The sequence below is a fragment of the Vipera ursinii genome (assembly GCF_947247035.1).
Source record: "Vipera ursinii genome assembly, chromosome: 4".
NCBI lineage: Eukaryota > Metazoa > Chordata > Lepidosauria > Squamata > Viperidae > Vipera > Vipera ursinii.
The window spans coordinates 22230220-22244748 of record NC_139514.1 but is presented as its reverse complement, the minus strand read 5'-3'; the positions used below and the strand labels follow the sequence as shown (position 1 = coordinate 22244748).

The 14529-nt window shown below is 41.2% G+C and overlaps 1 protein-coding gene across 1 annotated transcript; it reads right to left on the bottom strand.

The window, feature by feature from the left end:
* Window positions 1-3610: 3610 nt before the first annotated feature.
* RASL11A (RAS like family 11 member A) lies at window positions 3611-7266 on the bottom strand (the record flags this gene model as incomplete). Its single annotated transcript, XM_083362797.1, has 4 exons — window positions 3611-4257; window positions 5574-5653; window positions 6495-6551; window positions 7143-7266. 4 exons carry the CDS (start codon window positions 7264-7266, stop codon window positions 3805-3807), a joined length of 714 nt encoding a protein of 237 aa, XP_083218923.1. The 3' UTR covers window positions 3611-3804.
* Between the last annotated feature and the right edge of the window lie 7263 nt (window positions 7267-14529).

Genomic DNA, 14529 nt, shown 5'->3' with positions numbered 1-14529 from the left:
AATGGCTTTCCTGATCTGTGCCGTACATCTTGAACACCACACACACTCCCAAATCCTTATTCCTCCCATGCACCTTTTCTAACCCATGCTCTACCTCTTATACATCCACATCCATCTTAACTGGCCCTCCTACATGCCTTCCCTGACCTGCATGGCACTTCAAATCACACCAGGCCCCAGCATACCTCTCGCATACCCTTGTTACCCTCATGCATTCTTCTTGGTCCACACTGCCCCAAGGAAGGAAGGAAAGATTTCTACTAATCCCTGCCAACTTCCCACAAGAAACTCAGCAAGAAGCTGGAAGTCACTCCCGATGCTTTTTTTGCCCACCTAGTGTCATTCTGTTTCTGTTTAGATAAGGAAATATATCTAAAATAATGACCCAACAGGGCATGGATTGTCTACTGTCAAAGAAACACTAGAGTCTGTCAGGTGCAAGTAACCTGGAACAGAAGTTGAATTCAAAGAACTAAACGTTTATTATATGCAACTTACACACAAGAATCTGATCTACTAATGATCAAACCAAGTTGGCACTAGATAAGGGTTAACAGAATTCATAGGGAACTGGACTTGGGTCTCTTGTGGAAGCGTAACAACTCCAAACTAATGATGCATTTGACCCCACCCTCAGGCTCAGCCTGTTCATCTACACAGAATCATTCCTATCTGATACTTTGAACAGATTCTGCTTTTTAGTATATCCAATGTAGGCAACCTATGGCACTCCAGATGTCGTTGAATTAAAGTTCTCATCATTAGCATCCAAATATATTAGACTATAATTTCCATAATTCCAGACAGCAATAATTGGCCTTGTCTCCTAAGGATTCTAAGAATATAATTGAGCAGCATATGGAGCCAGTTTGTCTGTATTGAGACTTTCTAGATGTCTTCTAGGCCAGTTGTATTAGATTAAATCCTATCATCCCAGGGAGCAAGTTGTCTAGGAAAGATGGGTCTTCCAACACATCTGGAAATTATAGATACTAGCTGCAAGAGCAGGTGTTGAAAATGTGGAGCTAGAAAGATTACTAACTGATTCATAAGATTTATAAGAGCCTTGGTGGAGCAGTGGGCTAATGCCTCCTTAAGTAACATCAGCTGCCTGCAATTAGTGCAGGTTCGAGTCCCACCAGGCTCAAGGTTGACTCAGCCTTCCATCCTTCCGAGGTAGGTAAAATGAGGACCCAGATTGTTGGGGGCAATTAAGCTGACTTTGTAATAATGCCGCTTGGGGTGTGTGTGAAAGCCCTAATAAGCAGGCATATACATAGAATGAAGGCTACTGGTAAGCTTGTAAGCCGCCCTGAGTCTTCGGAGAAGGGCGGGATATAAATGGAATTAAAATAAAAAAAATAAAATAAAATTCAGTATCCACACAGAATTCTAAGACACGGTTGGAAGAAAAAAGCACTGACTGGATAACAGTTAGTGATAGTCTATAGCAGACATGTCAAACACAAGGCCCGGGGGCCGGATGCGGCCCGCGAAGTGGTTTCATGTGGCCCGTGAAGCCATCCTGGAAACAGGGAGGGAACGGCCCCCACTGCCTTGGCCCTGGCCCAGAGACCCTCCTTCTGCCAGAGACCCTCAGATCTGTCCCACTCCTGCCCAGGTCCCCATAGGTACCCTTGATGCGTACGATGTAGAGCTGGCCACACCCACCCAGTAGGCCATACGCACTCTAGCCACACCCACCCAGTAGGCCACGCCCAGCCTGGCCATACCCACCCGGCCCCGAGGGCAACCACAATGCTGATGCGGCCCTCAATGAAATTGAGTTTGACACCCCTGGTCTATAGCATTGTGGTTTAGAAACAACAATGGCTAGGCAAAATGGGTATTTCAACACACTGAGGCAAAACAAAATCATTCTCAATATTTTTCACAGGGCATATTCAGCTATAATAATGACCTCATTAAACCATGGTTAAAAAGAAACATCAGACAGTTATGGTAAGATTAGATTTAAGGATAAAGTCTTATCAAAGGCTATCTCTGGAACCTGATGGATGAACATAGATGTTTTAAAGCAAAATAAAATAGTACAACTTTCTCCTGAATTTGATAAGGTGTTTCAGATTTCAGGTGAAACCCACCCGCAATTATGGGAGTAATATTCAGTATACTGTACAGATCTACTGCAAAATCCTACTGATTCCTGGAATTTACTCTTGGATAATATATTTACATCTAGAAATTTTGCCGTCTTCAGTCCTCTGACTTTGTTTGGATGTTAGTTCTGTTTTCATGGGGTACATAAAAAATTAAAAAGTAATCTTTTTAACCTTCCCTTCAGGGGAGCCTGACCTATTGTACAAATGATAAAATTGCCCTAGAAATGAAGCCAACAGACATCATACAGCTCATTGAATAATCTGTAAAATATGCATCATAGGTCAGTGACTAAGAATTTAATCCCTATGCATTTCATCTTGGAAGTCCATCAGCCTTAGCCTCAAGTGAGTGCACATATGAATTGGAGTCTTAATCTAGAATCTAAAATCATTACAGTACTCAGGCACACTCAATTCCAGACTTTTTCCCCTTTTAGAACAAATGTTAGAAGCTGGAAGACACTTCAAGATGTCATTTAGTCAAACCTACAAGAGAAGAATTACTACTATAGCATCCCATCTCCTGATGAACAAAATGGTGGGGTGGGGGGGAAGCAGGAATGAATTATTTTTGAAAAATTATTTTCAAAAATTTGAGTTTAACATTGGGGGATGGTTGTTGGACAATACAAGCCCAATTCTGATGCTCTTAAATAGCAAAGGTTTCCTGAAGCATTTCAATTCTATAATTTCATGTTATATTGTAATATTATAGCCATTATCAGATGGAAGTGATTTGCCAGTCCCTTTTTTCAGGAAGTCTTTTTCAGCTCCCCAGAGTCATACGCAGCCCGAGGTTATCTTGGTTATTTTCTGTCCAACTACGATGCAAATAGAATTTTGGTTAAGCTTTTTCGCAATTGCCCAAAGTCAGCTGGAGATTAAAATCAGACGCCCTTTTACAGCATTTTGCAAAACAAGACATGTTGCCATTTCTTTCTACATAGGGAGGAACCAGCTTGAAGTATAATCAGTCAAAATAAACAAGTTATAAATGTATCTTATAGAGAGATGATTTAATCCTGTTGGCTATTCAGTGAAACTAAAATACCACAGCCTACATTTTGGCATTATCAGAATTTGACATGAATTATAAACGTAGCAGTTAAAGCACTGTAGAAAGAGGCAGATCCGAATTCTAGTCACCATCAACCATGGAAACACTCTGAGCTTGGTTGTTTTCTTGCAGACGTTTCATTACCCAACTAGGGAATATCATCAGTGCTAGTTCACTAGGTAACAGCGATGTTATCTAGATGGGTAATGACATGCTTGCAAGAAAGCAAGCAAGCTCAGAGAGCACCAAGGACCCCTCATTTCAACCCTGAGCTACAAATATTCTCCTTTAGTGGAAACTCTATGAGTTGACCTATTGGTTATTATTGGAAGAGAGCGCCTTGAGCTCCTGGAGAAAGGTTGGGGTATAAATCTGGTAAATAAATAGTTCCCTTCCCTTATTTAAACAGTAAATCTCCATGGAACAGAAATAAAGCTTTAATTCAATCATTTTTATTTCATTTTGTTCCAATAGTTAAGAGAGGAAGAAAAATTCATATGAAAGTAATTCCAAGAAAGTTGTATATTTTTACCTAGATACATACCAACAGCATCAATACAAAAATAAATTCTTTTTATAAAGGTGTAGTCAATAAAACAGTTTTGAGCAAAGGCCATTTCAAATCTATTTCACTTTGGATGAAAGAGCCTGTTTGAAACGTCTCTTGAGGTCTTGCACGTTTGGTGATTTGGGACGTGGGATGATGGATGACCTTCTTTTGTCCCGGCTGCCATAATTGTGCTGTTTACTAACTTCTTTACAAAGATATTGAAAGACATCACATACACCTTGGTAGTTATCACTCGTTGAAACTTCTAGAAACACAACACCCAGTTCATTGGCCAACTGTAGGCCATCATTTGCTGCAACCTGTCGGGAATGCATCAAATCCCCTTTGTTCCCTACAATGATGGCTGGGATTTTTGAGTCAGGGCGAATCTTCTGGATGTGTAGAAAAAGTGGCCGAATGAACTGGTAGCTATGAAGGTCGGTAACTGAATAGACTAAGAGAAAGCCATCTGCCCACTTGAGACAACCAGAAACCGAATCCAGCATCTGCGGCAAGTCTTCTTGGTTCTGAAAAGGAGGAATGGTTATTTGCATACATTTATAAAGAACAGAAAGGGTTTCAATTGCAACCATAGTTTCAGTAAATAACCTCATCTCACAGTTGAACTATTCAGTATTCAACCTTGATCATCATAATACAATGCAGTTGGATGACTGGAGGCCACAGCCTTGAAGCATCAAAAGAAACAATGCTCTTGTGAATGCTCACACTTAATCCCAAATGGATCTTTAAAAGGTCAAATGCATTTCTTTTATCACAGATGCTCCCAGCACTACCCAGAACAACAAATAACCATAACTCCTATTAATGCTGTAACAAAAATGCAAGTATTTCTTATACTGAGCCTAGGAGCTCCATACATATTAAGCCACACATTTTAAATAACCCAAGAGATGGTAAAATATTCCAGGGATTGCAGTCCTAGGAAAATCGAACTGGGGCACTTTGATTATTTGAGATTTCTTTCTAATATATCTAGATTGTGTGTCTGCCAATTACATCCTAATTTGATTAGAAATCCAAATTTATGGGATACTTCAGATTAAAAATTCTGAGAACTGGTAAAACTATTGGGAGTGACAACAATATTTTACTCCCTGGTTGTTTGTTAAAGCAGTAAGAACTATAGTTTTACAGGTAGTCCTCTACTTACAATTCAGCACTTAGCAACAGTTCAAAGTTACAACAGATACACACACCCCCAAAAGCTACTTCATTCAAGTTACAATATCCAGTGCCCCCCACCCGTGCTCACATGACAGAATTTTGAGCACATGGCAATCAGCCCACATTTGCAGGGCCCCATGATCACCTATCCACAATTTATCATCTTTTTTCTGGAAACTAGTGTTTATCTTTGGTTTCCACAAGAAAAGACCCCATAGTAAATGTGGGTTTGCTTAATGACTGCAGCATTCATTTAACAACCAATGTGTTCAGTTAATGACCACTGCAAAAAAGATAATAAAATCAGGTCTGGTCATCTGATGACCAGCTTTACTAAGTGTCAGGACTTACTACTGTAATTGCCTGGCTATATTACAGCCGTAAGTTGGAGACTCTCTAACGATGAAACACTGCTTTAAGCAGCAAGCAATATTGAATAAATGAAGCAAGATGATTACATAATAAAAGCCTAATCAACTTTTCCTATATTTGTCTCCCTCTTCATAAAAGTAATTTGAGGCCATGAGCAAATAAAAATAAAATGAATAAATATGCAGATACTATGCCATATAAAGCCCACTGTGTTTCTGCAACCACAGAGAGGCAAATCCCATTTGGCCACTAGAACCAACATATTTTAAGATTATTTTTGTACCTCCATGCATCCTGGTGTGTCTTGGATCTGCAGAAAAATTTGATCACCTTCTATATGAACAAGTCTTGAATACAGATTCCCTGGAAAAAATAAACACGAAAGTGAACGACAAACTTGCACAAAGTGGAACAACCTGCCTCCAGAAGTGGTGAATGCTCCAACATTGGAAGCTTTTAAAAAGAGACCAAACAACCATTTGTCTGAAATGATATAGGGTTTCCTGCCTGAGCAGAGGGTTGGACTAGAAGACCTCAAAAGTCCCTTCCAACTCTATTATTGTTAGTGCTATTGTTACTTATATTGATAGTAGGAAATAACCCCGAGTAACAGGAAAGCTGCTAGTCTCTTCATGTTGGCCCACGACACCCCAGAGGTGGGGACCCCAGAAACCCAATACTGATTGAGGCCCTAAAACCTATCTAAGAATATGACTGCCAACAATTGTATTGGTTTAATTGCTCTCCATTTTCAGTTGTGGAACATTTGAAACCTGGTGTAAACTTTAGAAATTAATTAAACATGTGGCCAAGATTTCCTAGATTCCACCCAAGTCTTGGGGGAGGGAAGGAAAATCCTACCCTCACTTATTTCAGATCATGTCCTACCTGCTGCAGCTCTTGTTCAACCCCCAAACATTAAGTGCAGCCCCAGCCACCATAAATGTGCCTCCCAATTTATGCAGAAAAATCAGTATGGTGTAATGCTTCAAAATGGGATTCTGGAGCTTTAGTTAGTTATTAAATAGTTCTCAGAGCCTTGTTTCTTCTTCCTTTCTAGGAGGGCTAGGTTGGAAAATGCTTGCACTCCCAAGTTTTCTAGAGGTCCCTAAAGGAAGGGGGCAAAGCAGATTCTTTATGGCACGGATGCCATCCTCACTCAATTGGCTGGTGGGAAGGGAGAATTCTTAAGAAGAAAACTCACCAGTGTTGGGTTCATAGTCTCCAATAAATCTTTTGGTGAGGAACCGTACAATCATGGCTGAAAAGAAAAAGAACCTTTTGTTGGTTAAATGAAAGCAGCTAGCAGGGAAAGACTAATCCAGCCACTACTTAACCATTTCTAGCAAAGCAGCATGGCTTCCCAGGAGATGACCCAGAGGAAGGTGACTTGGGCTATGAAGAGCTTTGATGCTTGTGGAAGCGTGGAGGAATTTTTTGTTTAACCCAAGAGAAATTTGTGTTCCGCTTGAAGCGGGACTCTTTAACCCACACCCAACCCGTTCATAGCTCCCATTTGCCCATCCCAAAGCCCTTCCATACTGCTGGATTTTTTATTCAGTGGCCGATGGGCGTTGCATTCCTGCCTATCTGGACGGCACTGCTGATGGGAACGGCAGACAGAACTTCACCCGTCAGGATGATTTTCTCCAACATTCCCACCTTTTCCCGGCTTCCACGCTTCCCACAGAGCATCGTTCTTTTTATTATTTCTGGACCATCATTTTGCATCATCTCTCCTCTGCCCCGCGTGCCCACCGATCTCAATCCCGGCGCGGGCTCCTTCCCTTCGCCCACCCACCCACCCCCACCCCATCGCCAAGCAGCCTCGCCTCGCTTCCTGGCAACTTACCGCTCTTCCCCACGCCCCCTGTCCCGAGCACCGCCAATTTCATATCCTTGACGAGAAAATCGGAGGGGCATTCTCGGATGGGCGCTAAAAGATAATTTTGGGACATGATCGATGTGAACCGCATGGGAAAGGCGAGCCCTCCAGCCCCACCGAGAAAAAAGAGGGGATCGGCGGCGGCGGCAGGGGCGTTTGCCCCAGTGCATTCAGAGGAACCGGCGCACCATCCGAGCGAAGCGCCGCAGCCGCTGCCGGGGAGCCGCAGATCGCGCGGCGCTTTTAAAGTCAGCCCGAGTGCGGCGAAAAGCGCCACCTCCACCCCCGCCCCTCTTTGGGAAGGCCCGGCGCTGCGTACGCACGAGCTCTACGCACGCCCCGGTTCCCAGCACCAGCAGCCGTAAACAATAGAAATAGCTGGGCATGGTCAAGAGGCAGCGGGCGGGCGGGCGGGCTGACTGACTGACTGACGGGGGCAGCGACAGTCGCCTGCACAAGGATTTCACCGCTGCATCGTAAAAGCCGGGTTTTATTTGACGGTATTTGGGCTGGTTTCCGGTGGAGAGGGTGAGTGGGCTCTCGGCTGGCAACCCCCATTCCGAAAGCCGCGAATTCATTTCCTCTCGTCCCTTTGCCACGATTGTGAAATAATAATAATAATAATAATAATAATAATAATAATAATAATAATAATAATAATAATAATAATAATAATAATAATTGTTATTATTGTTATTGTTGTTATTGTTGTTATTGTTGTTATTGTTGTTATTGTTGTTATTGTTGTTATTGTTGTTGTTATTATTATTATTATTATTATTATTATTATTATTATTATTATTATTATTATTATTATTATTATTATTATTTTAGTTGTATACCGCCCTTCTCCCGAAGGACTCAGGGCGGTGAACAGGGCAAACATATAAAAGTACAAGAATACAAAAATTAAAAGAGATTAAACAGGGTGCCCAAAAGCTTACAACAGTTAAGTTAAAATACGGGATCGCGTCCTCGCCCCGTTTAGGTTCTCCCGGAGAGTCAGCATCTCTCCCCGGTTCACATGAATGAATGAATGAAGCTTCGGGTGTGAAATCGACCCGTTTGGTTAACGCATTCTGTTGCTTAACTGCGGAGACATCACTGGAATGGTGGTTTCGGCCATCGAGTCCATTCGATTTTTTAAAAAAAAAAAAAAAAGGAGAGAAGGTAAAGCTTACTTTAGGACGACTCTTCCGTGTTTTACAAGAGGAGTGTCCTTTGCCAGGGGCAGAGATGTGTCACACAGGTAATCTTCAAAACGTTTCGTTTCCATCTTTTCCCCAATTTCCCTAAGTGGAGACAACATCCTTCTGAAATGGTTGTACATCAACATTGCAAATACTGCAATTGCCATGGAAACAATAGTACACATGGCTTTAAAAGGTCTTAGGGTGTGTATATGTGGAAGGAAGAGAGGTTATTCAGAATACCATTTGTATGTGAATTAAAAGTATAGTAATGTATTCATGCAAGGAGAACCTTACTGCGATGACAAAAATTGCAAGCCATTCACAAAAGCGTTTTTTCTAGCACCTATTAGCAAAAACTATTAGTAAATAGATTCCAAAAGGAATCATGCATATTGGGACGGGACAATCCCTGTTTGTTTAATTTAATTTATAGATATGATGACCATATTTTATTGGGAAAAAATAAAGGATAAACTTGAAAGGGCAAGTCTGAAAGAGGGACATTAGAATAAAAATATTTCTAGCATTTAGCAATAGCATTTAAACTTATATACTGCTTCACAGTGCTTTACAACCTTCTCTAAGCAGTTTACAGAGTCATCATATTACCCAAAACAATCTGGGTCCTGGTTTTACTGACCTTGGAAGGATGGAAGGCTGAGTCAACCTTGAGCTGGTGAGAATCAAACAGCCAAACTGCTGGCAGCCAGCAGTCAGCAGAAGTACCCTGCAGTACTGCATTCTAACCACTGCACCACCATGGCTCTGAGTTTATAACTTAGTTTTATAAAAGAAAATTCAAGAGCAAGAAATATAAAAACACATATTCTAATAAAGATATCTAAAATCAAAACAGCATATATAACTTTATTTTTAAAAAGACAATTCAGTTTCCATGTGTTTTATATGAATATGAAAGTCTATATACATTATTAGGTGGCACCATTTATTCAGTGAAAATCAAATGACCAAAATAAAGGACAAAAGTGAGCTTTTGAAAAATAAATAAATCTAAAGAACACTTTTTCTGAATAAAGAGCCATCCTTTATAATAAAAGACACATAGTCAATGTAGTTATAGGCCACCTAACTCCTAAGTGAGCCTGGCTGATTATACAGAATATAATCAGCCAGAAGAGTAATAAATTAATAATTAAAACATTATTTTAAAAACCTGCTTGCAGTTGAATTATTGCTGATTGTGGTATCAGGTGAACTGATATGACAACTTAAGCTGACTAAACAGTTACAACATTGAATTCTGATACAGTGCACCAAGTGTGCCAGATCATATCATCTTCGTTGTGAGTCCATTGATCCTGTACAATAACAATAGAGTTATTGTTGGCACTTTCTTGAAATGATGGGCATTTGACCTTTTTTTCCTATCTTGTTTGCAGATGCTTCTGGCAGGGTGTTTGCCCATTTCCGCAAAGTATATCCCAGCTAACACAGAGAAGTACATTGCTTTATTCAAATGACATGTGTAACATTCCAGTTGATGAAAGTTGGGAAACACATCTACATTTCTCCTGCTTACAACTTCTTGGCATCTTGGCATGATCACATAGTCTGTTTTTCTGCCATTGATATCATGTGGAGAAGTACCTGATGGAGAGAGGAAGCCGCCCTTAAAATCTGACCCAGATGTCCATCTTTCCTAGAATTTATAAAATAGGTATTTTCTTTGACTTGTAGTCTCCTTGAGGAGATTGTGTTTCATTCAAAAATTCTGAAGAAAGCAGCCCCAGCTGTTTGAAGAATAACTGTGGTCAGCTTCACACGTGCTAAGCCATGACACGTGTGCTGCATGAACGTAGCCTTTTGGCATGCAAAAATGGTTTAAGGTCTAGCACTAGTGAAATTCAACCAATCCTATACTATATGTGTCTACAGTAGCAGAGAAGGCAACATCTAGATTTGCTTTTGGCTGCAGCAACATGTAGTCATCCAAGGTAGCGCATTAACAAGACCACACAGACATCACATTATACAGATCGTCCTTGGCTTACAATCACAACGGAGCCCAAAATTTCCATTGTTAAGCAAGACAGTTATTAAGTCCCATTTTGCCCCATTTTACCACAGTTGCCACAGTTGTTTAAGTGAATCACTGCAATTGTTAAATTAGTAACAGGTTGTTAAGTGAATCTGGCTTCCCCATTGACTCTGCTTGTCAGGTCACAAAAGGTGATCACATGATCCCAGGACAGTGCAACTGTCATGAATTTACACCAGTTGCCAAGCGTCTCAAATTTTGATCACATGATCATGGGGACGTTGCAGTGGTTCGAAGTGTGAAAAATGGCCATGTTACTTTTTTGAATGCCATTACAACTTCAAACAATCACTAGACAAATGGTTGTGAGTCAAGGAGTACATGTACTGACTCCTCGTTTAGCAACTGAGTTCCATTCCAATGACCCAGTGATTAAGTGAAATGGTCACTAAGCAAACACGAGTGAAAAAGATGCTGCAAAGATCATTGTTTACTGCTGTCTCTTTTAAATAAAATTCTCTTGCAAAACCACACCAGCCTTACTGCCACTCTGCCATGAGTTATTGTCAAGTACACAAAAGTTAGTCGTAAATGCACACAGAGATCAGAAAATATTTTCATGACTGTTTGTTACAGTCCTACTTGCAAATGGTCACTGACAGTAGTCACTAAATGAGGACTGAGTGTATTGCTATCTTAACAGTTTCCAAGTTGATTTATTTATTTATTTATTTATTTATTTATTTATTTATTTATGTACTAGATTTTTAGGACACTCTTTTCCCTCCTTTTGCTTTCCAGTCTTTCCTTTAGCCTGTAACCTTTAAAAGCAATTCCTAAAATGTTACTTTCTTACTCAGCCTAACATTCTAATGCAGGGCTTTTCAACCTTTTCACCCATTGTACCACCTTTAGGATATGGCAACATCCGAGTACCACCAGTCGCCTAGCAAGGTGTCAAAAACTTGATGACCCCTCCCCCAAAAAGGAAAAAAGTGATGGAAGTACAGGTAGTCCTCAACTTACAACAGTTCGCTTAGTGACTGTTCAAAGTTACAATGGCACTGAAAAAAGTGGACCCCAAACCACAGCCGAGCAAGACCCCTGCCTGCCTGCCTGGCAGCGCTCTTCCTCTTGTCCGAGGTTTTCATTGTTGTGAGCATTTCTGTTGAAGATTGGCAGTGCGGGTGGGGTGGGGTGTGTTTGGCTTTTATTCCCCCCCATCTGCTGGGTAGTTGCAGCAGGTTTTGGTCACTTCACATGACCCTGGGACACTGTGACTGTCATAAATATGAATCAGTTGCCAAGCATCTGAATGTAATCCTGGCAGCCCTGAAGAAGCGGTGATCCTGGCACTTCCGCTGAGCCCTGACAGCCTTGCAGCTCCAGCCGTCTCTCACTCAGGCTTCTGCGGTGCCACCGGTTCAGCTCATTCCCCTCCCCCACTACCACTTTCCTAGGGTGGTCGCGTACCACCTACCAGGTGCTAATGTACCACAGGTGGTACCCGTACCACTGGTTGAAAAGCCCTGTTCCAATGAATACAAAAAAAAGTCTTCATCCCTCTTGGTTAATTATGATGGCAATAGCAATAGCACTTAGACTTATATACTGCTTCATAGTGCTTTACAGCACTCTCTGAGCAGTTTACAAGATCAGCATATTGCCCCCCTGGGTCCTCATGTTACCTGGGAAGGAAGGAATGCTGAGTCAATCTTGAGCCCTGTCAGACTCCAGACTATGGGCAGAGGTAGCCTGCAATACTACATTCTAACCACTGTGCTACCAGGGCTCGCAAAGTTAAGGTAATTTCTGTACTTGTCCCTCAATTTCTAAAGCAATGCAAATTTTAATAAAATTGAGGTGCTAGTTTTTGAACCGCTCATCTAGTTTGTGAACCTCACAGAATCTACTGGGGGAGTTGGGGGGGGGGGTATAGAGATTTGATGGATAAAAAAAATAGCTTAGGGATTGTGGTACTTTCAGCCGGGGCTATAGCTAATATTCTGGGGTTCTGTTATTCTCTTCCCATTCAGCCCTGATCTGATGGCTAAGGTAACTGTACAGCTAGTTGCTTCTCATTACTAGTCTTAACTTTGTGGTGGATAGCTGCTTTTGAAATCAGTGGACTGGTAAGGGGCTTTGGTTGCCTCTTGAGTTTTTGTCTTTTGCCTCCACAGCCTGGATTTCAAATGGTAGGCCCTGTTCCTCATTGGCAACAAAACAGAGAGTCCAGTTTCTACTTACTGTCACAGGATTTTATCAAGAGAAGCTGCCCTTCCTTAGCTGTCTTTCCCTCTCTATTATTCCCAGATTGTGGGAAGGACCAAGTTAGGAATAGATGGTCATATAGAAAAATCTAAATAAGTGCTCACTAAAGATAAACAACTTGATGGGCCATAATCATATTGCTTTCATTTTATAATAAACCTATATCACAAGAAATATATTGCATGACAACATCAGTGCCCAAGCTATATTTTTTGCTGAAAGATTAAAATTACAGGGAGTGCAGAATTATTAGGCAAGTTGTATTTTTGAGGATTAATTTTATTATTGAACAACAACCATGTTCTCAATGAACCCAAAAAACTCATTAATATCAAAGCTGAATATTTTTGGAAGTAGTTTTTAGTTTGTTTTTAGTTATAGCTATTTTAGGGGGATATCTGTGTGTGCAGGTGACTATTACTGTGCATAATTATTAGGCAACTTAACAAAAAACAAATATATACCCATTTCAATTATTTATTTTTACCAGTGAAACCAATATAACATCTCAACATTCACAAATATACATTTCTGACATTCAAAAACATAACAAAAACAAATCAGTGACCAATATAGCCACCTTTCTTTGCAAGGACACTCAAAAGCCTGCCATCCATGGATTCTGTCAGTGTTTTGATCTGTTCACCATCAACATTGCGTGCAACAGCAACCACAGCCTCCCAGACACTGTTCAGAGAGGTGTACTGTTTTCCCTCCTTGTAAATCTCACATTTGATGATGGACCACAGGTTCTCAATGGGGTTCAGATCAGGTGAACAAGGAGGCCATGTCATTAGATTTCCTTCTTTTATACCCTTTCTTGCCAGCCACGCTGTGGAGTACTTGGACGCATGTGATGGAGCATTGTCCTGCATGAAAATCATGTTTTTCTTGAAGGATGCAGACTTCTTCCTGTACCACTGCTTGAAGAAGGTGTCTTCCAGAAACTGGCAGTAGGACTGGGAGTTGAGCTTGACTCCATCCTCAACCCGAAAAGGCCCCACAAGCTCATCTTTGATGATACCAGCCCAAACCAGTACTCCACCTCCACCTTGCTGGCGTCTGAGTCGGACTGGAGCTCTCTGCCCTTTACCAATCCAGCCACGGGCCCATCCATCTGGCCCATCAAGACTCACTCTCATTTCATCAGTCGATAAAACCTTAGAAAAATCAGTCTTGAGATATTTCTTGGCCCAGTCTTGACGTTTCAGCTTGTGTGTCTTGTTCAGTGGTGGTCGTCTTTCAGCCTTTCTTACCTTGGCCATGTCTCTGAGTATTGCACACCTTGTGCTTTTGGGCACTCCAGTGATGTTGCAGCTCTGAAATATGGCCAAACTGGTGGCAAGTGGCATCTTGGCAGCTGCACGCTTGACTTTTCTCAGTTCATGGGCAGTTATTTTGCGCCTTGGTTTCTCCACACGCTTCTTGCGACCCTGTTGACTATTTTGAATGAAACGCTTGATTGTTCGATGATCACGCTTCAGAAGCTTTGCAATTTTAAGAGTGCTGCATCCCTCTGCAAGATATCTCACTATTTTTGACTTTTCTGAGCCTGTTAAGTCCTTTTGACCCATTTTGCCAAAGGAAAGGAAGTTGCCTAATAATTATGCACACCTGATACAGGGTGTTGATGTCATTAGACCACACCCCTTCTCATTACAGAGATGCACATCACCTAATATGCTTAATTGGTAGGCTTTCGAGCCTATACAGCTTGGAGTAAGACAACATGCATAAAGAGGATGATGTGGTCAAAATACTCATTTGCCTAATAATTCTGCACTCCCTGTATGAATCACATTTTCTCCTCTGAATAAAGATAATAAATACACATCCAATCATAATAAATGTAATGTGCTATAAACCTCCAGAGAAACACACTTCATTGCAG